At 37.9% G+C, this 27,149-nt stretch overlaps 3 protein-coding genes across 9 annotated transcripts; all 3 read left to right on the top strand.

The window, feature by feature from the left end:
* Nucleotides 1-13,646: 13,646 nt before the first annotated feature.
* On the top strand, nucleotides 13,647-18,898 carry LOC110605628 (phenylcoumaran benzylic ether reductase Betv6). 7 transcript variants are annotated; one of them, XM_043952835.1, is made up of 6 exons: nucleotides 13,647-13,790; nucleotides 15,688-17,654; nucleotides 17,746-17,880; nucleotides 17,993-18,230; nucleotides 18,299-18,502; nucleotides 18,619-18,898. In XM_043952835.1, exons 2-6 carry the CDS (start codon nucleotides 17,469-17,471, stop codon nucleotides 18,783-18,785), a joined length of 930 nt encoding a protein of 309 aa, XP_043808770.1. In that variant the 5' UTR covers nucleotides 13,647-13,790; nucleotides 15,688-17,468; the 3' UTR covers nucleotides 18,786-18,898. The 7 variants fall into 7 exon arrangements, with proteins under 7 accessions (XP_043808770.1, XP_043808769.1, XP_043808767.1 ...); XM_043952834.1 differs by having other exon boundaries at nucleotides 15,654-17,654; XM_043952832.1 differs by having other exon boundaries at nucleotides 14,376-17,654.
* Nucleotides 18,899-19,915: 1,017 nt separating this feature from the next.
* Nucleotides 19,916-22,063, top strand: LOC110605571 (isoflavone reductase homolog A622). Its single transcript, XM_021744190.2, has 5 exons — nucleotides 19,916-20,199; nucleotides 20,279-20,413; nucleotides 20,484-20,721; nucleotides 20,803-21,006; nucleotides 21,095-22,063. The coding sequence occupies exons 1-5, from the start codon at nucleotides 20,011-20,013 to the stop codon at nucleotides 21,250-21,252; spliced, it is 924 nt and encodes a 307-aa protein (XP_021599882.1). The 5' UTR covers nucleotides 19,916-20,010; the 3' UTR covers nucleotides 21,253-22,063.
* A 1,605-nt stretch (nucleotides 22,064-23,668) lies between these two features.
* On the top strand, nucleotides 23,669-25,547 carry LOC110605599 (phospholipase A1-Igamma2, chloroplastic). The gene has a single exon (XM_021744229.2). It carries the CDS (start codon nucleotides 23,839-23,841, stop codon nucleotides 25,384-25,386), a length of 1,548 nt encoding a protein of 515 aa, XP_021599921.1. The 5' UTR covers nucleotides 23,669-23,838; the 3' UTR covers nucleotides 25,387-25,547.
* The last annotated feature ends 1,602 nt before the right edge of the window (nucleotides 25,548-27,149 follow it).

The following is a 27,149-nucleotide window of genomic DNA, read 5'->3' as shown; positions in this document are numbered from 1 at the left end:
TACCAGTGAGAACTGATTACTCATTGGAAAAATATGCAGAACTATACATCAATGAAATAGTTCGGTTACATGGAGTACCTCTTTCTATTATTTCAGATAGGGACCCGAGGTTTACATCCAGATTTTGGGAGAAATTGCATGAAGCATTGGGTACTAAGTTGAACTTTAGTACAGCTTTTCATCCTCAAACAGATGGGCAATCTGAAAGGATAATTCAAACACTGGAAGATATGCTTAGAAGTTGTGTTATTGAATTCGAAGGGAGCTGGGAGAGATACCTTCCATTGGTTGAATTTGCATACAACAACAGTTATCAAGCAAGTATCAAAATGGCACCTTATGAAGCATTATATGGAAGGAAATGTAGAACTCCATTGTGCTGGACAGAACTCAGTGAAGCTAAAGTGATAGGTCCAGACTTGGTGAGGGAAACAGAAGAGAAAGTGAGAACTATCAAGGAAAGGTTAAAAGCAGCTTCAGATAGACAGAAGTCTTATGCAGATTTGAAGAGAAAAGATATAGCATATGAAGTTGGAGATAAAATGTTTCTTAAAGTCTCTCCATGGAAAAGGGTGCTCAGATTTGGCAAAAAGGGAAAGTTAAGTCCTAGGTTTATCGGTCCATATGAGATAATTGAACGTGTGGGTCCGGTAGCCTACAGGTTAGCATTACCCCCTGGATTAGATAAGATACATAATGTCTTCCATGTATCCATGCTGAGAAGATACAGATCTGATCCTTCTCATATCATTTCTTCTGAGACAATTAATATTCAACCTGATTTGACTTATGAGGAGGAACCAGTGAAGAGTATAGCACGAGAAATAAAGGAGTTGAGGAATAAGCAGATTCCATTAGTGAAGGTTCTTTGGAGAAACCACAAAACAGAGGAAGCTACATGGGAAAGTGAGGAATTAATGAGACAACAACACCCCCAGCTATTCATGATAGGTCAATTTCGAGGACGAAATTCTTTTTAAAAGGAGGGGAGAATTGTCACATTCCAAAACCTACAGATAGAAATAGAGCAACCACTAGCTTTAAATTGTATCATTCCAAGTTAGAGTAATTAGTTTCAGGGGAGGTGCTAGCTTGACCTCGAGCTAAATAGGGGAGGTGTTAGCTTATCCATAGCCATTTGACACACAATTGGTTTATAGATAGAGCACTAAAAGTTGTGTTTAGAGGTCCAACTTGCATTTCATATAGAGTTATTCGTCCAAAGGTAGAGTTAAAATAAGAACGACCAGTAATAGTATTTTAACATCTTCAAACTGTAATAACTGAATCATAGAAAACCCAAATAAGAAAACAGACATATCTTAAAATAAAGCATCTAATGCGATAAGCAGGTCGGAATCAAGTTGCTATCGGGAGGTGCTTAAGGGTTTTCCGACGTGCTAGCTTGAGGTGCTTACTAAAACCGACGTGCTTGCTTAAATGAAATGAACTTCTAAATGTTAAAAATATAAGTTTAGTAGGTCAATCTATGAATATTGAAAGTTTAAAAACTAAATTGAAACATGTGGAAAAGTTTAGTAGGTGAAAGTATGATTATGGAAAGTTTAAAAGTAAAATTCCAAGTTTGCCCTCCACCTTTTTCTATATTTACACCTAACCCACCATATGACACCTAGCCATGCATGACTAAGCATGAAAGAAAAGAGTTGTCATTCATTTGGTCCATCCTTGCCGTGGCTACACCAAAAGGAAAGAGAAAAAGGCTTTTGCTTTCTTATCTTTCATCTCCACCATATTTCTCCAAAAAGACAAAGTCTTCACTCATGCAAAATCTGTTCTTAGGTGTTATAACCAGCAAAGGAACCATAGAAAGAAAGGAAAGAAAGGAAAGAAGAAGATAAGTTAAGGTACTTAAGTGGTAAGAGGTAGGAATTGAAAACTAGGCTAGGTAAACATGTTCTTTCATGTTTTTAATTAATTATATGTTGTCAAATGAATTAAAGCTCCTGTTTTTCTTATTCTTTGTAAAGAACAAACTCAAAAGGAGGAAGGTACATCAAAGGGGAAAGGCAAGGAAAAAGAGTAACTAAGGTGTACCTAAAGCTTTTGAAAAGATTGTGCAAAAGATTTGGTGATTGTATGAACTGAATATTGTGTTCATGAATGAAGATGGTCTATTACACACATATGGATGCTCCTAAGGACTCCTTTTTATTGACATATTTGCTTGTTTCAACAGGTTATGCATCTAAATGAATAAGTTTGATACCAATAAATCTTTAACATGTAAATACGTATTCTTGGCCCTAGTAAACCTTAGTGGGAGTCATAGATAGCATAAGGGTATGGCATGCCATATACAGTTTAGCAGTACTGCGCCCTAATGGGCTACATGATATGATCTTATCGACACATTATGTGTCATACAGTTTCCCGGCTTTGTAGCCATACAGGCACAACATTCGGCCCCCGGGCCATACAGTTTGGCACTTTGTGCTATACAGATACAGTTTCCCTTATCTAGCTAAATGATCCTGTGAAGAGTTTATAGGGGCTAAGATTTAATTATATGACTTGTTAATGCTTTGCTAGCATGCACATAAGATGGTTACAAAAATATGAATGACCTTACATTTATACAACTGCATGACTTGATTTGGCACTTATCACCCACTGACACATAAAAATTTCATTTGCCTTATAAAATGATTTCATTATATCTGTCATGAGTATTCCTATTATATGTGAATGAGTATATATGTTGTTATTCACCCACTGGGCATAAGCTCAGCGCATTGGACTTTTCCATGCGCAGGTAATAAATAGAGGAAGCAACAGTTAGGAGGTCTGGTTCTGCATCAGCACAGAGATATCATCATAACCAGTTGTTTACAAGATTTGTTCAGAGGTTGTTTATGTTTGGCATGTACATTAATAGTCTACCAAGAGTTTGTAAATGAGTATTGTAAATAGTATGAATATAAACAAATGTGTTTACTATTTTAAGTTATTATGTTCTATTTGTGGTTTTAATAGTGTGAAATGAGTAAATATTGAAATTTTATGACTAGTTTTCACAGGGATAATTGCTAATAAACAGGGGAGACTTTTGCGGTTTTTCCATTTAAAAGTATTTTGTGAATCAACATGCATTTAAACAAACTAAAGAACAATTTATAAGGTCAAAGCTATCTTAAGTCCACATATGTAATTGCATATAGTATAGTATGTGGCATCCTTTACTAAATTATTTTATAGACGGGTAAGGGGTGTTACAATGAACCTAGGGCTCTGATACCATTCTGTAACGACCCGGAAATCGGACCGCTACCGGCGCTAGGATCCAGATCGGCTTAAGGCCGCCGGGACCCGTAGCAAGCCTGACATGTAACCTGTAAACCTGTTTAATCCCATACATGATCAACAATCATACATAAAAATTTAAAACTTTTCTTTCATACATTCTATCATACACCAAACTCAACCTGTGCATGCACTGAACATATATATAATCATAAACTTGACCCTTCTGTGGGATCTCATCAATGCCCCCAATGGGTGGCATAACAAGTGTTGAGTTGGCTAAACATGGACATCAATAACATTAAGATCATGATTCAAAAAGGGATTACATTACACTATGGTCAAGCACACTTCTAACCTCAATATCGTTACATTACATATCTATGCATCATTATACAATCTGTCATGTCCACATTCTAACTATTACATACATAAGACTTCCTTACTCCTCTTGACTTCTCTGTCTAACCCGTACCTGCAAACCTGGGGAATTTGGGAGAGTGGTGAGCTACTAGAGCCCAGTGAGCAGAATAGTAAAGCATTTAAAACATATGATAACATGAAATGCATCACATCACAACTAGTCATATCAAGGATGAACTTGTCACCATTTAGCCCTCTACATAATTCAATCATGCCAGGGGCGTAGTGCAGGCCACACCTGGTCTTTCTCTTATACATAACATAACATAACATACATATTCCGTGGTGCCGGGGGCGTAGTGCAGGCCACGTCCGGTCTTTCTCTTACATAGTGCCAGGGGCGTAGTGCAGGCCACATATGGACTTCCATATCATATCCTCATGCCATAACATATGAGGGCCAATGGATCATTCAACATTCATCCACATCAACAACATTTTATGCAATGCAACATATTCGTGATTTCTAATGCAAGCAACCTAAAATATCACATGGCATCCGTGATGCATGAACATGCTCAAAACTGATTTATTTATTTAAAAGCATAAGAGTTATTCCACTCACCTCAGGCTAGCTCTGACACTGACTGAAGCAGTTGACTCACTGCTGGGGTCCTTGGTTCCTCGGGTCTGAACCTACACAGGTGGACTCAAATGAAAGACCAACATACTATAACATAACTCTAAAAACATCCCCCAAAAACCCTCTAAAACTCCTCAAAACATTCATGCAAAACATGCAAAGGAAGGCTGGACAGGGCACTTTCGGCGGCAGGTTCGGCGGCCGAAAGTCCCTCAAGAGCTGAAAGTCAGGCAGGTTCGGCGGCACATTCGGCGGCCGAAACTCCCAGACAGAGGCGAAACTCATGCATGTTCGGCGGCATTTTCGGCGGCCGAAACTCCCAAACAGAGATGAAAGTCTCCTTTCGGGGGCAAGTTTCGGCAGCCGAAGGCTGCCTCCATAAGAGGGTTCGGCGGCCGAAAGTCCCTTCGGCTGCCGAACCTGGTTTCTCCCAAAGGGCAGAAACTTGGTTCAAACATGCACAAATGCCTCCAAACTCAAACCATCAAGCATTTAGCTCAAGCAAAACATGCATACAAGTTCCTAGGGGTCTCAAACTACCTTAAACCCCAACTACAACACATCAAACACACATTACAAGCCACATTGTTCATGAACATACATTTATACCCATAAACATAACTATAACCTAAACATGCATTCTACCCCCATGAACTTCATAAAACTTACTTAAAATATAATATAAGCTAGAGATCGACTCTTACCTCTTGAAGATCGAGAGTAGAGGCGACCAAACTTGGAGTTGGGAGAGATTTGAGTTCTTGAACCTCAAAGCTCCAAAACTTTGCTTAAAAGCTCAAATCTTCAAAACAAAGTTAAAACAAATGAAAAACTTGAAAGATCTAGAGGAAAAACATCAAAGATCGGTGAGGGACGGCGGAGAGCTCACCTTGGCCGAAAATGGGGAAAAGCTCGCCCGTTTTCGGCTAAGGGACCCTTTTATAGTGGCTGCCCAGGCCACGTTCGGGGGCCGAATGTGCCTCCGCATGCATGCCATGTTCGGCGGCCAAACTTGAGGTTCGGCGGCCGAACCTGGACTTCCCTCACTTATGCCTTCGGGGGCCTAAGGCTCACCCGAAACGCATGCATGTTCGGCGGCCGAACTTTGAGTTTCGGCGGTCGAACCTGAGCTTTCCTCCAAGGTTGTTTTTATTCAAAAACTCATTTTCTTTTTACTTAAAATCATCAAAAACATTAAAACATTTCATGAAAACATGGTTTTACCCATCTAGAGGTCTCCGACATCCGAGATTCCACCGGACGGTAGGAATTCCGATACCGGAGTCTAGCCGAGTATTACACTCCCCATCCGACTCGGATTCTTCTTCAGAAGATACAGTCGACGGACCTCCAACGCGACAGTCCCCTCTAGGCATAGGGAAATCATCTTCTCCATACAACACCGACTCACCATCAGAGTCCACTTCGGCCATACGAAGCTTTGCCAGAGGAGTATCAGGAGCATGTCTAGCCTCTCTTATACCGCGATTGTAACCAGTTACATACATGCGGAAGGCTTTCTGAAGAACAGCAGCTTTCATGTCTGCAGAGGCTTTATATTCGTCAAGATGTGTTTCACAGGCCTCAGCTATAAATGCCTTCAACTCAGGAGAATCCTTGTAGTCCTGAAGGTGAGCTTCACAGGCCTGCTCAATCTTTCTTTTCAGCTCCTCCGACTCCTGATATTCTGCTAGACACCTCTCGCATTCTAGTAGGACCTTGCCTTCAGCATGTTTCACCACCTCGAGCAGGGCTGAACATTTACGTTCCAAAGTCCTGACTTCATGGTTAAGCTGTTGATGGCGAAGTTGGGACTCCTCCGCCGATGAAGCCAGGACTCTGATACGTTCAGAGCTCGTGCTCAGCTCCTGCTCAAGGACTTCCACCCGAGCTAAGGCCCTCTCCTTCTGAGCATTCACCTCATTCAGGCGAACTTGAAGTCCTTCAGAATCAGCCTTTAAGGCTTCATATTGGCACTGGACTTTATCCCTTTGACTTACAGCCTCATCTCTTTCCTGAAGAGCCACTGTCATAGAGGACAACTGCTTTAAAACTTCTACACAACGAACTTCCACCTCAGCTGTCCTCTCATCAGACTCCTAGAGAACCCTGCGAGTACGAGACAACTCTGCTTCCAGGGATTTGGTGTGCTCTGCTGCCTCAGCCGCTCTGCCTTCAGCTCTTTTAAGGGCCTCCAACGCAGAGTGCAACTCCACCTGGAGGGACTGGGAATGTTCCCGGGCAGCTAGAAGATTGCCTCTGGCATCATTGGTGGCAGATATATTCTCCTCCAGGCGCACCTCTTCAATCCGGCGATCCACGGATTCCCGGAGGGAGTGGTCGCGAGCGTCCACCTCCATAAAAAGACCCGTCACCTAGTAGGGGGGGACAACCGTCAAAAGAAAGAAATAAAGAAGACCAAAAGAGAGAGAAAAATAATTTACCATCAAAAGCATCTCCCTGATTGTATTCCCGAGCTCTTCACGAGATCGGGATCGGAAGGACGCTTGCTCCTTGTTAGAACTGGCTAAAAAACCAGTAAGGGCAAGCAGGCGTGGATCCGAGGCCTCTGTAGCTCCGCCAAACATTCGTTCTCTAAGAAGTTCGGCGACGGCATTGGCTGGAGATTGAGAAGTGATGTCCGCTACATTCGGAGTGTCGTTGTCAGTAGAAGACAATAGAGGTACAACAGGAACATTTTTTCCCTTCCCAATAGGAGGAAGGGCAGGAGAAGATCCTTTGGAAACCCTGGGCTTCTTCTGGGCAGGAGGAAGGGCAGATGTTCCATGAGGCACTGGACGCTTGTCCCCGGTTTTCCCTACGGAGTCTCCAGACTCAGACCTGACCCCCACAGGGGCAGGGGAATCCTTGGCAGGCGCCTCTAAGACGTCATCCTCCACAAGGACGATCTCTTTTCCCTTCCCAAGGGCCTCCTCATCCTCGGTAATGGGGGACTTAAGTTTTCCCCCTGACACCTCTTCAGAAGAATGAGCAAGACCCAACTGTGCCTGTTCAACGACCTCGGTCTGCTCCACAATGGCTAGAGAAACTCCCCTCACACCCTCTGAAGAAGCTTGAGCAGACTTAGGTTCTTCAGTAGGCTTAATAGTCAAGGCCGACTTGCCACGACTAGATGGCCGAGATGACTTAGAGCCTCGAGAGCTCAGCTTAGGATCTCGAGAGGAAGCCTTGGTAGGAGGTCGACTAACTTTCTTGGAAGAAGCAACTTGAGCCACCTCTGCAGCGACCTCAGGCATAGAACGCCCAGCCCGAAGGGCATCGAAAATTGCATGCATATTATCCCGAGACAGGACTAAGTTCTTCGGATGTCTGATCTCTTCCATTTCAACGACAAAAGCTACAAAAACACGAAACTATAAAGGATTAGCGCATTTTATAATATCATTTACAAAGAAGAAACGGAGTCACTGGACGAGGCACTGTACCCGTGTCCCGGATATCCCTAAGATTAGACACGAACATACACTCCTCGACATCATACTTCCTTTCAACAGAAGTCAGTCGAAGCAACCCCACCTGCTCAATAAGGCTCAACCGGGGCAGGTCATTGCAGCCCGGAGGAACATCCTCCCAACTTAGATCCACTTCCCATGATAAGGCGAATTCTAATTTCAGCTCCGCCATAAGGAAATTCTCAACCCATCCCTTTATGGAATCCTTGTAGCCCGTGAAAAGAGACAACCCACTACAGGGGGAAAAATAATAGAAATTCTGAATCACCCTAACGAGATGGAAGAAAGTGACGAATAGACAGGCCGTGGGTGTGAAACCCCAGCTTCGGCAGATGGATTCGAAACAACTCATGAACAGAATAGAATTTGGGGATAACATCCGGGGGGTTACTCCGAAGTATCGGAAAACCTCGGTAAAAAAAGGAGTAAAAGGGAAAGGTAGACCGAAATCCCTCTGTTTGAGAAAAAAGACTATACAACGCCCCCTCTGGGGATCCATCAAACCAGGGGGGGAGGGTTTGGAAGAACTATCCTTTCATTTTGGAAAGGAGCTCGAATAAGATAAAGCGGAGTATCTAGATACCTCCGAGAAATATGTTTATTTATGGTAGAAGAAGTGATATGCGACCTAAGATTAACGACATCCGGGAGCTTTGGACCCTCCATGGAAGAGCAAAGAAGCGTACCTGAAAACGCAATAGGGTGGAAAAAACAAAAGAAGTTGCAGGAAAATAGAGAACAGAAGAGAGCGAGTTTCTTCAGAAGACAGGGAGAATTCGAAGTGAAAGGCAATAATGAGATGAAACGTTGTTCTGAGCAGTTTTGTCTTGAAGCGGCGCGATCATTAATTGCTCTCGAAGTTTACCCTCTCAACGGTTAGATAATAACCGGCGAGAAGGTAAAGGGGCAAGGAGATGACCGCTGGGCTTCTCCACCCCTACAAAGGGCCAGGCCCACGATAATAGCCCATCAGCCGAAGGCCCACACGCTATCTACGTAAGATAAACCCAAATTGTGAAAACCCTGAGACCGAGCTCCAATTGAATCTCTCACTCAGGACGACCTGACACGCAAAATGCACATCATCACCTCTCAGGCAGTAAAAACTAAGGAAGAAGAGTAAGTCGTAGAAAGACCCAAGGAGACAAACAGGGGGAAGCATGATAAAGGTCAGACCAGCCTATCACCTAAGAAGGATCATCATTAAGCAAAGGCCAGGAGCCCATAACGAAGCGATGAAGACGCCTCAGAATCTTACAAAGTTATGGGTCAGAAGCTCAACCCATTGATTAAAGACAGAGCTCACAGGTCGGTTAGTCCAGCTCGGAAAAAGTAAATTGAAAGCTAAGGGAACTTAGAGCTCGGCTCATTGAACGCAGACAGAGCTCACAGGTCGGTTAGTCCAGCTCGGAAAAAAGTAAATTGAAAGTTATGGGTCAGAAGCTCAACCCCTTGATTAAAAGCAGAGCTCGCAGATCGGTTAGTCTCGCTTGGATAAAGTAAACCGAAAGCGAGCTCGCAGGTCGGTAGGTCTCGCTTGGATAAAGTAAACCGAAAGCGAGCTCGCAGGTCGGTCGGTACAGCTCGGAAAGAGTAAACTAAAAACTCAGACTGGCTAAATGGATTCTGGGTCGGGTTAATTAAAAGACAAGAAGGAAAAAACAATATCGTAGACTTCTCAGAGAAAACCACGAAGAAAACAGTCTCAACATCTCATTCATAATAAAGAAGGAACAGTTCGGATATGAACGAAAAAACGAAAGTTTCATTACAGCACGTTACGAATACCCACATTACAGAATAAAAAGCTATCCTTAGAGGATTTACATGACCAGATACATCGTCTACGTTTACATCACTATCACCTATCACACTATCCTAGTTTTCGATACAGAGGAACTCTCGGATACGGAAAATGAGCCCTGTAGGCCGGCCGAGCCCTGCTTCGTTATTATAGGGGAACTGAATAAGTTGATTCCCATAAGCATTTCTCACTGTTCCCCTATAGGCAAATATTCGGTTGCCCAAGTGTGATTCACGGTACATCCGAACAAGCTCAGATATTATATGTTGTTCGTATGTCACGCATGAAAAACATAAGTCTTCGAGTTACGGCTTCAAGAAGATCACAGAGCATATATTCGAAGGCATCGACGGAAGCTTGACTGAGTGCAGCAGATCTCAGCCTCTCATAATACAGGTACTCCACACCAAAGGGGACAATAAATTGATCATTTTTGCCACCTCCATTTATATCAAAAGCAGACAACATGGACATCGGGGAAATTTCCTTCTCGAAGGAAGGTAAAGTCAAAACAGACCCCCCAACAGCCCATAGCCTCTTTGGAGCTCGAACAACAACCAGAGGAGGAGGCCAGCCAGATGATCTGGGTAAAACAGTTTCAACGACCTGCCAAACGACTCCACCCATCAACCGCCCTACTAGGAGGACCTCAGAAGCAACCTTCAGACTCCCTCGAGGTAATATCAGATTTTCAAGAGGTTTGGATTGACCCATCTTTATCTCAGGTACTGCAAAAAGTTCCAAACAGAGACAAGTCAGGATAATCTTTTGTCAAGATAATGAAAGCAAGATTAAAGCAAACCCCTGGGGCAACAAAGCAATGAAGCCCCAAGCTCACCTCAATCCGTTTGAAGAAGGCGTCAAATAGATCCTTTGCAGAAAAAACAGGAGAATCTCGCTGGAAGAAGGAAGCAGACAGAGGGTTGGAAGGAAAGACTCCCTTTCTCCGACAAAGGGCCTAGAAGTGAAGAGGAGTTAACACTGATATATACTCAAAGTCTGAAGTCTTAGCGCAAAGTAACTCTAGACTCTAAGCCCACGATGTCAGGATCTTTAAAAGATATTCATGGAAAAGGAAAAAAGAGGCATGTCCAGGCGATAATGACAGGAAAGTAAAGAAGAGCAGAGTATCTGAGGGATAAGGAAAGGCCAGAAAGGGAAAGAGGCAGATAGGATTCAAGAAATGAGAAATGACAAAAAGATGAAAGGGAGTTATGAAGGCATCTACACGCGAACAGGCGCGGTCATAAAAATTCACCCCCTCGGCAGTCGGAGCAATAACTGCCAAGAAGGTGAAGGGGCAATTAATGACCGCTGGATTTCCCTACCCCCAATCCTGGGCCCAGATTACGGCCATGGCCCATGAAAGGAAGGCCCGCACGCCCTCTCAAAACAAGCCCAGATCATCAGACCCCTGAGGCCGGACTCCACCAGATTCTTCCTCATCGAGATCGGCCCAGCCCGTATAACCTCCCCACGGATTCCTTCTCCTCCTGGGTTCAGCGTCCAGCCCAGCTCTTGGCCCAGCCCAGAATCCAGAACGAGACTCGTCATACAGCCTGGCAGATCCGCTCAAGCGTACGCACGGGGGAGAATCAGAGGCCGTTACGCATGAAGCAGGCGCCTGATATCCTCGTACGCCCATATCTGTATGGCAGAGACGCGTGGCCCAATCATAGGAGAGCCGTCGTACGTCACCAGCAAGCAGACAGAAAGGATAAAAGGGATACCCCTCTAGAGAGATAGACCAAGCTTTATTCTTCAATACAAAAACCCTTGTAAAACCCTATTCTATTGGATCTCAGATCATCAATTATAGTTAAAATGCTCTTAATCATGGTAATTACTTTAGCTCGAAGATTATAAAATAAATAAAAATTATAAGTTAACATAATTAAACTAAACCTTGAGTCTAAATATGTGCGCATTTAGAATAATAGGGACTAAGAGGTCATTTTTGCCACTCCTCCAACCATGAATTTTTTTAGTACAAACAATAACAGTTTAGCCCAAAACATTAGAAAATAATACAAAGTATTTACCCGATGAAGTTTACATGCAAAGTTAATTGCTTTTTGGATCTTCAGATCGGCTCACCCAAGATTACATTTTAAAATTTGTCTCTCTTGAATTTCTTTTTTTTGAGTCATAAAGATAAGAATTTGCACTCATTGATTAGAGTAGGATTATAAGTCTCAAACCCAAAAAAAAAAAAAAAAATACAATCATAAAAAGAAGATTGAAAAAAGCCAAAAAAATTTCTAGAGACCCCGCATTAGTTAATCTAAATCATAATCCAAAGGAATAAAATTGTGTTGCAGTTATTTATTATGATAGTACCAATTAACATAAGTAATGAAATACTGTGGGATTGAGAGATCTCTGTTATTGTGACCGTAAAATCTTTAAATAAATAAATCGAAGACTAAAGAGAACGTCTAAAATCTAAATATTAGAGATCACTTGAGAAAAGAAAAAAGTCAAATTTAACGCAATACAACCAATTAATTTGGCCACCAAAATAATGTAACCATACAAAATTTTACTATTCCAGTTAATAACGGCTTTATAAATTAAGCAGCGTTAGTGAAGGTGATGGAAATGTTTTATTTTATGATTTTTTATGATCTAATTGCATCTTTCGAAAGCATTGTTCTGCAAGTTACTGTCATAACTTTTTTCATTAAAAAAAATAACATGTATAAAAAATAAATTTATGAGTCTTCAAATATGCATACAAAGGCACTATGGATCGAAGAGTCATCGACGACGAAAGAGAAGGGAGCATGCTCTTCTGTATCCAAATTATATTTTTTAAGATTATGCTCTATGAGCCACTATTAACAAGTCTTTCGTCTATTTTAGCTAATAAAATACCATCAATCTAATAAGAAAAAATATACATGCAAACAAACAAAAATAATCATAAATAAAAAAAAAAACAAGAACATAAAAGACAAAAAATCCTCTCATAATTTAGGCAACCTAAAAAATAAATAAATAAATAAATAACCTAAAAACCACATAAAGGTAGGATGGGAGCCCCTTCTTCGGACAGTGAAAAGGAAATTTCTGTCCTCCCGGCAAAGAAAAAACTCTCTTTAGAGAAATTAATGTCTTTAAATGGGAGAGTATGTTTACACATTTGTTAATATATATATATATGTGATGTTTGCATATAAAATAATTTTATATTCAGTTATAAATAATATTAATATATTATTTATTATTATTATTATTTATCTCCGTTTATTCATAAAAAAATAACTTTTATTTATAAATATTTTTTTAAGAAAAAATATTTAATATGTAAATTATTTTTATAAAAATATTTTACAATAAAATTATTTTTTTTAATTTTATAATTATAATTTAAAAATAAAAGATACTAATAAATTTATACATAATAGTCTTAAATAATATTTTTAAAAGGTAAAAACAAGACTCTCTTATGAAAAAAATAAAATTATTCATTTGTTAAAATAATTATATTTTCCTTTCGATAAAAAAATATTTCAATTTAATGCTTTATAGTCGTAGAGTTAACCATGGACCCCCGCGTTCTATGATTGCCACGTGGTGATTGTGATTTTCAAAGAATCACTCAATCATGATACGGCCACCCGCGAGTTATCAATAATAGGCGACACTGAATCGTCGTTTTCTGGGCGAGAGCAACACGCCTTTTGGCCAATGGATCCACGTGGGAATATAATTTCTGCATGGCTGGACGCCACATCGGCAGTAAGTGACACGCCATACAGCAGACTCTAGGCTCCAGCACCTATAATGAGGCAGGCCTTGTCTCCAAAGTCAAATCACAGAACCTAACCACATGGCCTAGACCCACATATCGTTTTGAATGTTTTGGGCCCATTTCTCTCATGAATGCCTCACTGTACATTCTGTTTACTAAACAGTGTTTAGTATTATAAGAGTTTATTTTATCTCATTTTGTAATCACTTTACGCGTTTAAAATAAATTTATAAATTAATATAATTTACTTAAATTCTTAATATTTATAATAAACAATCGAGCTTTTTATAAATAATGATTTATTTAAATGAGAGAATTTTTTTTTTTAAAGTTTCTTGGGCGGGCTTCGGTCCTTGTTTGGATCGACTATACATTTTTTTAGGCCCTAAGGTCATCTGTTAACAGCTCGATTGTTGGGGCGGTTTGATTCTGCTTGTTAGAATGCCGCCGGATAGAATTTTCCCACCTTCCCTCTGCTTTTTCAAGGTAACAGCCGTCTCTCTCTCTCGCCGCTCCATCTAACCGATTGTTAGGGAAAGCTGCTGTTCTTCCTCCTTGCTTTACCTGGCTGTATTCAAGGTTATACAATTTGACATTTTCTTTTCTATATTACTTGATGTTTTCAGTTCACTATTATATTCTGTATGTTTTGTGTTTGCTGAGGGTTTAAGAACCTGATCTCTTATCTGTGATACTGCAAGGCTTCTTTAGTTTTCATCTCGTTTTTCTGATTCACTGCCTATTGGAGCCTCACGTTGGCAAGTGTTTCGTGAGGTTTAAACACAGTGATAGAGCAATTAGAGCTTCATTGAGCCTTCTGATCTTGAGATGACACTTGGGAGAGCCTTGTAAAGGCAATAACTCGAACATTTAAATCAAAGAAGCCTACTTTTACTTGACATTTAGCCGCTCATTTTGACCTGCTAATTTGACATGGCCCTTACTATTTGCCTTTTTTTCCTTTTAAAATCATTATCTTTCCATTTTTTAAAAGAAAAAAAAAAAAAGGTTTGCTGTTCATTTTTTTACAAGCTCTCTGGAATAATCAGGGTAGGGTTTTTGGTGGTGCAGTTGATCTCATTAATCGGTACCTTTGGCCTCAGCATGAATTATTCTGCAGGAGGCTGTTACCTTTGTTAACATGTGAGACTCACTATCTCTAGAATGTGGTGGATGACACACAAATCAGGAACGGAGAAGGGATGGAATTGAATCAATTCATTCATAACATCCTATTGGAGAGAAATATATGCTTCATACATTGTCCTGATATAGGTGTACTCAGGAAAACCTTCATATGGGAGACTCCTGTTTCCTGCCTTCTACAAGAAATTTTCTATAGATATGTTTATATTTTTAATCACTAATCATTGTAGCAATATTTGATATTTGTTTGTGGATAAGTTTTGAAAGGCACTTCTTTGAAACAATATGCTTTCAAGTTTTAAAGGCATGTATCTTTCACATAATAAATAAACTGTTATTGATATCGCCATGTCTTTGTAAACTGAGTCAAATTAACTCGAAGACACTATCTTTTTCATTCTCCCGTAGATAATAACCCTTCTGCGTCATCAGATTCTGTGGTAGCAATCAACCTTCAACTGCGTTGCTTCTTGCTTGTGTGACAGTAAAAGAGGGATTTCTCATGTTACCAATTCCTTTCCAATTGTTTCTTCTACGATAACAAGTACTTCCATTATATTGCTTGCCTGATGATGAAAAACCATCACTAGCTTGATTGCCCTCTTTGAGATATCAAGGTGTTCTTGTGGCCCCCTTTTCTATCGTCATTACTTAATTTTAGTCTTGAGATATGTTAAGTACATATTGTAACTTATATTGGTAGTTGATTTACATGAAATGAAGGCTTTTCTTCTGCATTCTTTTTTTTTATTTTTTTAAATAGAATTAGAATTTAGAGTGGGATATCATTACAAATTTTAAGATTTTATAGGCAATGTTTTGCTTATCTCTAGAACTAAAGTTTTGGGATGAAAGTTTGCCTTAGTGTGTATATATTTCTTTCCATATTTGAATTTGGCCTGAGAAGGAAGGCAGTGGTGGGGGATTGAACTATTAATAGGTTTCTGTTTACTTCTATTAAAATTCAGAACTTGTATGTAGTTTCATTTTAAGCATGACTGCTGGAACAACTAGTGTGTGCTGAAGCCACAATGGTAATTTATTTCACACATGCAGCATATGCAATGTTAATCCTTAGTGGTTAAGTTTTGCTCTTTTTTTTTTGGGCTTAAATCAGTGTGGTGAATACCATGCTGTGTTTAGTTTCGATTTGTAATTGTGATTGGGAGGTTATTGTGAAAGCATTTTCATTCTTGAAATCAGGCTCTTCTGCTTGTTCCTTTGGTCGTCTTGACAGGCAGATAGAGGGGTCCCTACTGCAGTAATGAAGTCTAGAAGCAAGTCTACAAAAGATAAGGAAATGAATCACAAAAGCTCAAAGACCAGGAGATAGATGGAAGTAATAAAGAGGATGAAAAGGAAGTGGAACAGAACCTGGTATTGAGAGCTTGAAGAAACAGCCTGACAAAGTTTTCGCATGAAATTCCCTTCCATATTGCACTGAGCGTTGCATGGTTTACATTGACTATGTACCCTTTTTTGTCCAAATCACTTGCTTTCTCTTTGCATGGTCTATATTGACCTTTATTTCTTGATCCTTTGTATTTCATTATTCATATGTGGTAGTGGATGACAATACCTGGCAATTGCTGTTTTACCACCCTCTCTTTCAACTCTCTGTAAATTAATTTACTTGCATGTTAAAAGCTCTCTTGTATATTCATAAGCACTTAGACTGTGTCTCTGTTTGAGAATCATGTCATTTTATGTTCCTGTTTCCAATTTTCTAAGAGAAGCACTCCAACTGCCACTGTACTAAGTTTGCAAAAGCATTATTTTCCATCAAGAAACACATACAATTATGGAGCCATTCTTTTCATTATCATGATGTGCAGTACTCTCCCCAATAATACCCAGTGTAATTACAGTCTTAAAGATGTGCCAGTTTGTGGAACCATGAGTATGATTATCATTACTCATTTTTTCTTCTCAAATTATAAGTAATCTTCGCTCCCATTTTCATTGTGCACATAAGAGAGGAGCCATATGAGATAAATATCTCTTTTATGGTTCTGGAATGGATTTTCTTTGAATAAATTTTTTTAGTTCTGTTACATCTTTCGGATTAGTTTAACCATGGGAGTTGCTTTTCTTGCATATGATTTCAATGTTGAGATGCTTAATTTTTGTGTCTATTTTGTGAAAACTACTCTTGTCCGACTGAATGGCTCTACCATTTTTTCGTTTATCACTTAGATGAGACGACACAATATATTGAAAATGGAAGTGACCTTCTTATAATGTCAACATGAGAAAATCTGATAACTCATAGTTGTATTTGTCTTCACTTGTCACTTCGGCTGAATTAGTGAATTAGTTTATTCGTAGTGAGTTCAACTGCAGCTGGTCAAGGTTCTAACTTGCTTGAGCAAAACCATTGACTCAGATAGTTTTTTTGGGTTTTATTATTTTTCCTTAATAGTTAAAAGAAGTCCTTTTTTAATATTTCTTGGGATTTTGTCAGAGCAGTTAGCGGGCAGCTGTCATGAAACCTCGAAGTTCCTCTATTATTCAATAGAATATGAGCTTAGCCACTGTGAAATCAAAAGCAATTCTTGTTTAATCAGTCAACTCTGAAACCTGAAGGCACCTTTCAGAAACATAAAGAAGCTCTTTAGTGATCATGGATGGTGTCATCTCGGCCAGGCTTTTGAAGATGGACAGATCAAAGCAAGTATAAAGGATAATAACAAGTAAAATAGAGATGAATTAACACAAAGGCAAGCTGTTCCTTCAATGATTTTGAATTCTCAGATGGTGACTTATTAATTATGCAATCTGCACGCATCACTGTCACATTCTTGTTAGAAGTTCTTGGTGAGATCACTAGGGCTATAGTTGCATTTTCTTTTTTCAAAATATAGTGTTAATCATTTATTCCTTGGATAGGTGACGTTTGCTTGTATCAAATTATAATTTGTTTATTATCTCAAAACGTAGACTTTCTTCGCTCTGTTTCTCTATTTAATCTAACTGCAAACAAAGATCATATGTCATCTTCCAACTGAGAAAATTTCCATGGCTGAAAAAAGCAAGATTTTGGTGATTGGAGCAACTGGTTATATAGGAAAATTCATAGTAGATGCAAGTGCCAAACTGGGTCACCCCACTTTTGCATTTGTAAGAGAAAGCACGGCTTCATCAAATCCTGAAAAGTCCAAACTCATCCAGAGTTTCAAGAGCTCTGGAGTAACATTGATCTATGTATGTACCTGAAACTAATTAACTTAATATCTAACTATAACTCTTTTAATTGTTTTTTTAATTAACATCATTAATTTGTGAGCTTTGGTAGGGAGATATCCATGATCACGAGAGCCTGGTGAAGGCGATCAAGCAAGTGGATGTTGTGATCTCTACAGTTGCAGGACTGCAGTTGCCTGATCAAGTCAAGATTATTGCTGCAATTAAAGAAGCTGGAAATGTGAAGGCTTTCCTTTCTTTGAATTTTCTCAAACCCATTTTCATGAAAATTTTAGTTTGACCAAACTTTTTCTATATATATACACATGGATTTCTGACAACTGCTGGGGTGGATATAGAGATTCCTCCCATCGGAATTTGGCACAGACGTTGATAGGGTCCATCCAGTGGAACCTGCTGCAAGCAATTTCGGGCTCAAGGCAAAGATCCGGAGAGCCATTGAGGCTGAGGAGATCCCTTACACTTACGTTGTCTCCAATGGCTTCGCTGGATACTTCTTGCCTAGTTTAGGACAGCCAAATGCTCAAGTTCCTCCTAGAGACAAGGTTGTCATCTTGGGAGATGGAAATACTAAAGGTAATATTTTCAACACAAAAATTTGACCTTCAAAATCTTACAAATAAAGTTCTTTCTATCTGGTTCAGCAATTATCGTTGCAGAGGAAGATGTAGCAACTTATACTATAAAGGCAGTGGATGACCCAAGAACCTTGAACAAGATCTTGTATATGAGACCTTCTGCTAATATTTTATCGTTCAATGAGATCGTTGCCCTGTGGGAGAAGAAGATTGCGAAGACCCTGGAAAAGATCTATGTTCCAGAGTCCCAACTGCTCAAGAACATTGAAGGTTCAAAACAGATTATTCAGAAATCATCATATGTTTATAGTTTAATACCTCATTAATGAGACTAAACTTAAGGATATCAATATGTAATGAATACTTGTTGTTTTGTGGTTGTGCAGATGCTTCTCCTCCCATGAATTTAATTTTGGCCGTCTGCCACTCTGCATTAGTGAAGGGAGATGCTACAAACTTTGAGATAGAAGCCTCCTTTGGGGTGGAGGCTTCACAGCTTTATCCTGAGGTTAAATATATTACAGTTGATCAGTTCCTTGATAAGTTAGCATAAGATTTCATATTTTCAGTCTGTGTTGTGGAGAACTCTCTTGCATATATTCGAATGTGTACATTTATTAATAAATTTATCATTTATTTAATGTGAAAATTAATAAATTTCCTACTATACTATTTTTTTTAATAATACAATACTGAATTTCTTCATAAGAATTCAACGTTGATATTCTGATATCAAAAAAATAAGTGTTTAAAGTGGTTGGGCAAATTTAGCTTGAGAGGAAACTCTCCGTTCTTCCTTCTTCTACTCTTTCCCTTCTTCTACCCTTCAAATTGATGTTCTGCTAGTAGCGTCTGTATCTCTCAGATTCTTACGTACGGGTGTGTCAGGATCCCTCTTCACACTAGGTCATTTAATTTCTCCCGGTGCACATACAGACAAGACTGTCAGATGACTGGATCTGCTCTAGTATCTCTTGTCACACCATCCGGTTAGACTTTTCTTGTACGGGCCCATTCGCATGATTTGTCCGGTCCGCTTCACATTATCGGATAGGGATCCGCAATATGAGACCGATTCTTTTGAGTGAGACTTAATGGGTTTTGAATCAAGGTCTGATCCTGCCACCAAATTTAGTGGCAAAAAGTCCGGCTGTCATAAAACATAAAAACTAAAAAGCTAAACATAATAATAGCTACAAATTTTGATTTGAACATGCAAAATAATGAAAGAAATAATCAAACGGCATATTTATAATTTGTATATATAAATTATTTTAAATAAATAAAATTTTATTAAAACTTTCAAATGTAAATTATCATTAAAAAATGTTTTATTTAAATTATTAATTAAGAGATATAAAGTTAAATAGGTTTGATGGCTTAAAATTAACTGAGTTTAGCATGAATTCGATATTATATATATTAAATAAATTCGGATTTAAGTAAGATATTTGTTTTTCTTTTGGGTATTTTAGCTTAATCATTAAACTCAAAATTTATAAGGATGACAACTCACATCACATGCATGAACTTATGATCCAAGGTATACTTCCAATCTTTAAATACAAAATTAAGAATTATTATTATTATCTTTGATCTTTTTTTATAATTGATATTCCTTTCCTTCTAATATAATATAATTAATATAATTAAATCTAATCAACAAAACTCAAACCTTTCATCTGATAATCTAATCAACAAACTTCATTTGGTTGAGACTCCAAACTTAACACTTGATCATTAGCCTAATTATCTCTGAGAGCATAATCGATCAAACCATGGGTGATCAGAAAAGCAAGGTGTTAATCATCGGAGGGACTGGACACATCGGAAAATTCATAGTAGAAGCAAGTGCCAAACTGGGTCACCCCACTTTTGCATTAGTCAGAGAAACCACGGTTTCATCAAACCCTGAAAGGTCCAAAATCATCCACAGTTTCAAGAGCTATGGAGTAAACTTGATCTACGCAAGTACCTGAAACTATCTTATTAATGATCGCTTTGATGATTTTTCTTTTAATTATCTTGTTTTTTCATGATTCACAGGGAGATGTTCATAATCATGAAGATTTGGTGAAGGCTATCAAGCAAGTGGATGTTGTAATCTCTACCGTTGGAGTGGAGCTAATGGCTGAACAGCACAAGATTATTTCTGCCATTAAAGAAGCTGGAAATGTCAAGGTAATTAACTTAACAAATTAACTACTAGCTAGCTAGCCTGAGTTCTTGAAACGATGAATGGTGTGTGCAGAGATTCCTTCCATCGGAATTTGGAGGAGACGTTGATCTGAGCCAAGTAGTCGAACCAGCTAAAGACTATGTGGAGCTCAAGCGCAAAATTCGAAGAGCAGTGGAGGCGGAGGGGATTCCATATACCTTCATCGTCTCCAATGGCTTTGCTGAATATTTCTTGGCAGGCTTAGGACAGTTAAATGCCAAAGTTCCTCCAAGAGACAAAGTGGTCATTCTGGGAGATGGAAATACCAGAGGTAATGAATTTTCTGTAGATGAATTCATGGGCTACTCCATCTTTTCACAGAGAAAATTCATATTCATTGTTTGGCTTTCAGTAATTCTCCTGGCAGAAGAAGACATAGCAACTTATACAATAAAAACAGTGGATGATCCAAGAACCATGAACAAGACTTTGTATATGAGGCCTCCGGCCAATGTTTTAACATTCAATGAGATAGTTGCTTTATGGGAGAAGAAGATTGGCAAGACTCTTGATAAGATCTATATTACAGAAGAAGAATTGCTTAAGAACATCCAAGGTCAATAAAAAAAACAAATTAAATTGTTGTTTAATTGTGTAATAATTATTAGGAAATATTGATTTTTGTTTGTGGTTTTTTTTTGCAGAAGCTCCTTCTCCACTTAATTTCATTTTGGCTATCAACCACAATGCATTTGTGAAGGGAAATTTTGATGTTGTGGTTCCTTTAGGAGTAGAGGCTTGTCAGCTTTATCCTGAGGTGAAATACACTACAGTAGATAAATACCTTGATCAGTTTGTTTAATTGCAATCCTTAGCTGTTGATTTGAACAAATCATCAACGACGGCTGTGCAATCAGTCGGTTCAGTTTCTAATTAAACCGAATCGAGCTGATAAAAATCGGTTCGATTCGATTCGATTTGGTTTAAATCGAAATCTGCTGGGTTGGGCTTGGGGCCGAAAAGGATGGAGGGGTTGGGGTGCTGGGTTAGGTACAAGAGGCCAGTGGGAGAGTATGGGCTCGGGCCTAGCCACTAAATCGGTTTTTCAGTTTGATCGGTTATTTAACATGTTTAAACCGAATCGAACCGAAAACCGAAAAATTTTAAATACATTAATCGAATCAAAACCAATTATTCCAAAAAACCGAATCAAAAAATCAAAATCAACTGATTCAATTCGATTTTTCAATTTAAACCGAAATATACTCTCCCCTATCATCAACCATAGCCTTCAACTTCTATTCCATATAAAATAGTTAAATTTTCATTATTATTTAGTTAAAGTTGATTTGTGATATTTATAAATTTAATGTTGAAAAATTATTTTCCTTTTCATTCAGGTGTAATAAACAACATCAATAATATTATAATTTGAAAATTTTAACTAAAAAAAATCAGAATGAAACACAAGGAAACCTTTAAAATAAAAATTGAAAATCTGGAATACTATTGAATTGATTATGTGAGTGTGCAACAAAATTTATGAGGATAAAAATGGTAGACAAAGAATATGTGTATTTACTATTTAGACATGGACTTGGTCTAGGTTTGGACAAGAATATGTTTGTCAAATGAAATGGATTTAGATCAAAATTGAATTTAAATTCAGATATTGACTATTCACGAAGGAATTTTTCCTCTATCATATGAATTTTATAATATGTGATTTATAAATATAAATCTATAAAATAAAAAATAGAATTAAAAGTTAATTAATATTAACCATTTATGAAGAAATGTGAAAATATTTTTTGATATATTTTAAATAAAATATTTTTTAATTAAAATAATATTATAATTTTATAATTATTAACTCTGATTTAATTCATAAAAAATAAAATCAATAGAACTTAAAACAGAAAATTGAGACGAGTATATGAAAAGAAAACAGTAAATAAAAAGAAAAATCAAAGAAAAGAGGAGTACGCAAGAGTGAGCAGTATTCAGTTCAAATTTAAAAAATTGATTGAATTAAATTAATTTTAAATTTTGATTTAATTTTTTATTCATTTCAGTTCGGTTTGATTTTTAATTTTAAAATTTTCGATTATTTCGATTCAGTTCGATTTTTATTAGAAAAAAATTAAAAAATCAAACCGAACCGATTAATAATAATGGTATATTATTTTCAATAATATTGAGAGATTATATCATATTAAAGTTAAAATATTTTAATTAAATTTTAATATATTAAAAATAAAGTGTAAAAAATAAAAAATTTATTAAAAATTTAAATTTAATTAAATTGAATCGAATCAGATCAATTCAATTTGATTCAATTTTTTTATCAAAATTGATTCAATTCAATTTTTATAAATATCAAAATTTTGATTTTTGATTTATTCGATTCAATTCAATTTTAAACCGAACCGATGGAATGCTATCATACAAATATGCCATCATTGTGCCCCGTAATCAAGAGATCAATTCAATTTAATTCGATTTTTTATCAAAATTAATTCAGTTCAATTTTTATAAATATTAAAATTTTAATTTTTGATTTATTCGATTTAATTTAATTTTAAACCAAACCGATTGAATGCTATCATAAAAATATACCCTTATTGTGTCCCGTAATCAGGAGGAACAGAGGGGAGGAGTAGAGAGAAAAATCAATTTATCTCCTAAATATATAAATATAATTATTTCGTATAATTACATGTACTTTTTTTTATATATTATTATTATTCTTATAATTATAATTAATTTATTTACATAAAAATAACAGTTCTACAATTAATAATTGAGTATGTTAAAGAACATAATTTGTAAAATAAATTAATAAAAATAAAAGAATAAAATATACAAAGTAAATAAAATATAAAATATTTTTATAAGTCCATATACCTAATATTACCAGACTTTTAACCTAATATGAATAGAGAAAACCCGTAGTAGCTTCCTCGATTGATTTGACCCGGTCAATGGTCATGCCCAGCTTCCTAACCTTCCATCAACTTTCCGAAGCCAACGTTTTTCATCTTCTAATCTCTTTTTGGTTTATAAAAATAGAAAAAAGTGAAATATAAAGCATATATGCTATCAATATTATAATAATTAGAATTTTAATTACCCAGTAAATTTTATCTCCCTAGTGATTGAATATCTTTAAATTGTGGATGGTGAGGAGATTCTGATAATATGAAAGGTAAAGTGCAATGGTTAATAATGGCTGCCTTAATTACTTAGCCATCAGTAGTAAGAATTCATGGTTTATTTTCCTTCAGGAGCCATCGTGCTTGAAATTTCAAACTGTCTGGTCTCGGGACCAATTAGTCCTCCATCTATCAATAATCATTATATAAACCCTTTGTTCATCATCATTTGCACATCCTAAGCAAAGAAAAATATCGGTTTCGTTGGTCTTCCATTAATTCTGAGGCCCGTCATGGAGGTGTCATCACTAAGACGACATGTCGCAACGAAGAAAACTATGTCAAGAAAAGCCACAAGGGTATGGAGGTTGAAGCTCAGTGTCACCTGGAAAGCTATCAAGAGGGCATTTACAAGCAAGTTCCGGCTCCGGTTAAGCTGTGTACGGAGCATGAAACCACTTCCCACAGCCAAAATACATCAAGAAACCAAAACGAAGAAAAATGGCTGCCGTCCCCGTAGAACACTAGAGCACCTCCTCAATGTGCCTTACACAGCATTGGATTTCATCGACCGAGGAGATTGCATGACTCCAACGTTGTCTCCCAAGGAGAATCTATCCACAAGGTGGCGTGAAATCCATGGTTCTAACAACTGGGGAAACCTTCTTGATCCTCTCCACCCATGGCTTCGTCGAGAAATTGTCAAGTATGGAGAACTCGTTGAAGCAACTTACGATGCCTTCGACTTCGATCCTCTCTCTGAGTATTGTGGGAGTTGCAGATACAACCGGCACAAGTTTTTCCAAGAACTGGGCCTTATCAAGCATGGTTACGAGGTGACTAAGTACCTTTACGCTATGTCCCACGTAGACGTGCCTGAATGGTTCGCAGGGTCGAATAGTGTATGGAGTAAAGATTCCAACTGGATGGGATACGTTGCTGTGAGCAACGAAGAGGAATCGAGAAGAATTGGCCGGCGAGACATAGTCGTGGCATGGCGGGGCACGGTGGCTCCCACAGAGTGGTTTACTGACCTCAAGGCAAAGCTGGAGGAATTTGATGATGAAAAGGATAATATTAAGGTTCAATGTGGATTCCTCAGCATATACAAATCTAAAGATGAGTTGACAAGATACAACAAGTCTAGTGCTTCTGAGCAAGTTATGGAAGAACTGAAAAAGCTCGTAAATTTTTACAGAGAAAATGGCGAAGAAGTCAGCTTGACACTCACAGGACATAGTTTAGGAGGTGCATTAGCCCTTCTCAACGCTTACGAGGCTGCAATCTCCATTCCCAATCTTTTCATCAGTGTCATTTCTTTTGGTGCACCGAGAGTTGGGAACTTGGCCTTCAAGGAGAAGCTCAATGAACTAGGAGTTAAAACACTTCGGATCGTTGTCAAGCAAGATATAGTCCCAAAAGTTCCAGGGATCATCGTCAACAAAATTATCAACAAAATCAACTCACTCACTCAAAGATTGAACTGGGTTTATAGGCATGTGGGAACCCAGTTGAAGCTTGATGTGTTCATGTCGCCATACTTGAAGCACGAATCTGACTGGTCAGGATGTCATAATTTGGAGGTTTATCTCCATCTCTTGGATGGATTCTTGGGCAAGAAATTGAAGTATCGATGGAATGCTAGGAGGGATTTGGCATTGGTGAACAAGTCTAGTGATATGTTAATAGAAGAATTGAAGATTCCCGAGTTCTGGTTCCAGTTGCCTCACAAGGGACTCGTATTGAACAAACATGGCAGATGGGTTAAGCCGAGTAGAGAACCTGAAGATATTCCTTCTCCATTTAGTGGTGAAATATCAAAGCATGATCCTACATTTTAGATTTATGTTTCCTGTAGGATCAAGACGTTCTTTTTCTCTCTTATTTATTTTGATGGTGATTTGTTTTTTTCCAAGAAAATTTGCCACAAATTTGATTTATTGTTTACATTTGATCAATTTGATCTGAGAATATCTTTTGCAAATCCAAAATTTATTTTGTACCCAATAGGGGAAGCAAGCGCAAAAAGCAAAAAGCGTACAAAAGCAAGCAAAAGCGTACAAAAGCAGACCACAAGCAAGAGGTGTTCGACAGGTAGTATTACCTTAAAAATTATTATTGCTTAATAGTTGATTTAAATAATTTACCAAAACATTAAACAAAGCCAAAGTTCGTTGATATTCTCGACAGTCACAGTATTCATTATGATTAACAGAATGATAGGTGAACAATTCACGGCCTTCAGCTATAATGGCATTCTTAAATTGCAAAACTTCGTTTCTATTAGTTAAATCTAAAAAGAGTAAATGTTCTATAGCTTTTGCAATATGATAAGGCATAAATTACTTACTTGATTAATTTCTGAGAATTCAACTCCCCAACCTGTTGGTTTGATGGATGAGAAAGGGGTGTCGGCTGACTCTGGTTTAGTATACCAGACCAAGTAGTTGAATTTGCCGGTAGGTTCTCCGAGCGTGTCTTGTACTCCGATTAGATTGTTAACCGGGAGGTTTCTTTTTCGATAGATCTTTGCAGTTTCGGACTTTAAGGATAACTGAGACAATTTCTTTCCAAGAGAACGAGATTCAAATTGAGGAAAAGTATTTTTCATTCAAAACTAGTGTTACAGTGTTACAAAGAAAGCAAGGAGTTCAGAGAGAATTTTTCGATGATTCTCCTTTGCCATCTTACCTCTATTTATATCAACTTGTTGAGCAAGTTGAAAGATTCTTCCTTATCACGAAATCCAAACTAGCCAGCGTTAGTAAGACGCGTGGCGCACTAACTAAAAGCATAAAGTAAAAGATTCCTTTTGGCTAAGATGTAGTGCGGGTGCGCTGTGGGCCCCATCGTCCACTACATTCTTATCCGTTACAGCTGGAATCATGAACAGATAAGGACAAAACTCACTTATTACATATGGACAAAAAATCAAAAGTACACACATAATTATACATAATTATTTATGGAAGTGTTTATGGCCAGGTGGCCTCATCTGGGTCTTCTGGATTCTGGCTGTCTTGGAACAGAGAGTCTGACAACATGTCTTCATCAGATGAATCGCTGCTTTTAGAGCGTTTGAACTTTGATCTGGAACACTCTCCTTTGTCTTTAGGCCTTCCACTAGAGGCTTCATGGTCACTTAATTCCTCTAGTGCAGATGACAGTCGTTTTCTCAATTCTTCTTTTGGCAGGGAGTGAAAGAACTCCTTCAGTAATTTCGACAGTTTCGACTTGTCAGATGATTTTGATTTTTCTGGTTGTTTAACCAGTTGAATGAGTCCTCTGCAGTAATATACAGATGATGGTCCAAAGAACTCAAATTTATCCCACCATTTAACCATGACTCTTCGAGTTAACCACTTCACATTGGCAATAGTAAATTCGTCAAATTTTTTAGAGCGTTTAGTGGTCAGGATATAATCCCATTTGGCTATCCATGGAACTTTGTATTGAATTGTAAAATCCAATCTAGGATTTTCAAGAGATTCATTAACCTCAGCAAACTGCTTATAAGCAGATCGTACCTTATCAGGTAACATAATTGGAAAAATTCCCCAGTTAAAAAACCAATCATGAAACCAGGGAGGAAATTCTTTAATTT

The sequence above is a fragment of the Manihot esculenta genome, chromosome 17, assembly GCF_001659605.2.
Source record: "Manihot esculenta cultivar AM560-2 chromosome 17, M.esculenta_v8, whole genome shotgun sequence".
Lineage (NCBI taxonomy): Eukaryota > Viridiplantae > Streptophyta > Magnoliopsida > Malpighiales > Euphorbiaceae > Manihot > Manihot esculenta.
Note: the sequence above shows the minus strand (reverse complement) of the source record. Positions and strands in the feature narration are given on the sequence as shown.

What these genes read in the sequence shown, in the direction of transcription:
- LOC110605628 (XM_043952835.1), top strand. Translation starts at nt 17,469, where the DNA reads ATGGCTGAAAAAAGCAAGATTTTGGTGATTGGAGCAACTGGTTATATA. An exon ending in CTGGAGTAACATTGATCTAT is followed by an intron (nt 17,655 to 17,745) that starts GTATGTACCTGA and finishes GAGCTTTGGTAG; the next exon opens with GGAGATATCCATGATCACGA. An exon ending in GGGAGATGGAAATACTAAAG is followed by an intron (nt 18,231 to 18,298) that starts GTAATATTTTCA and finishes TATCTGGTTCAG; the next exon opens with CAATTATCGTTGCAGAGGAA.
- LOC110605571 (XM_021744190.2), top strand. Translation starts at nt 20,011, where the DNA reads ATGGGTGATCAGAAAAGCAAGGTGTTAATCATCGGAGGGACTGGACAC. An exon ending in AAGAAGCTGGAAATGTCAAG is followed by an intron (nt 20,414 to 20,483) that starts GTAATTAACTTA and finishes TGGTGTGTGCAG; the next exon opens with AGATTCCTTCCATCGGAATT. An exon ending in GGGAGATGGAAATACCAGAG is followed by an intron (nt 20,722 to 20,802) that starts GTAATGAATTTT and finishes TTTGGCTTTCAG; the next exon opens with TAATTCTCCTGGCAGAAGAA.
- LOC110605599 (XM_021744229.2), top strand. Translation starts at nt 23,839, where the DNA reads ATGGAGGTGTCATCACTAAGACGACATGTCGCAACGAAGAAAACTATG.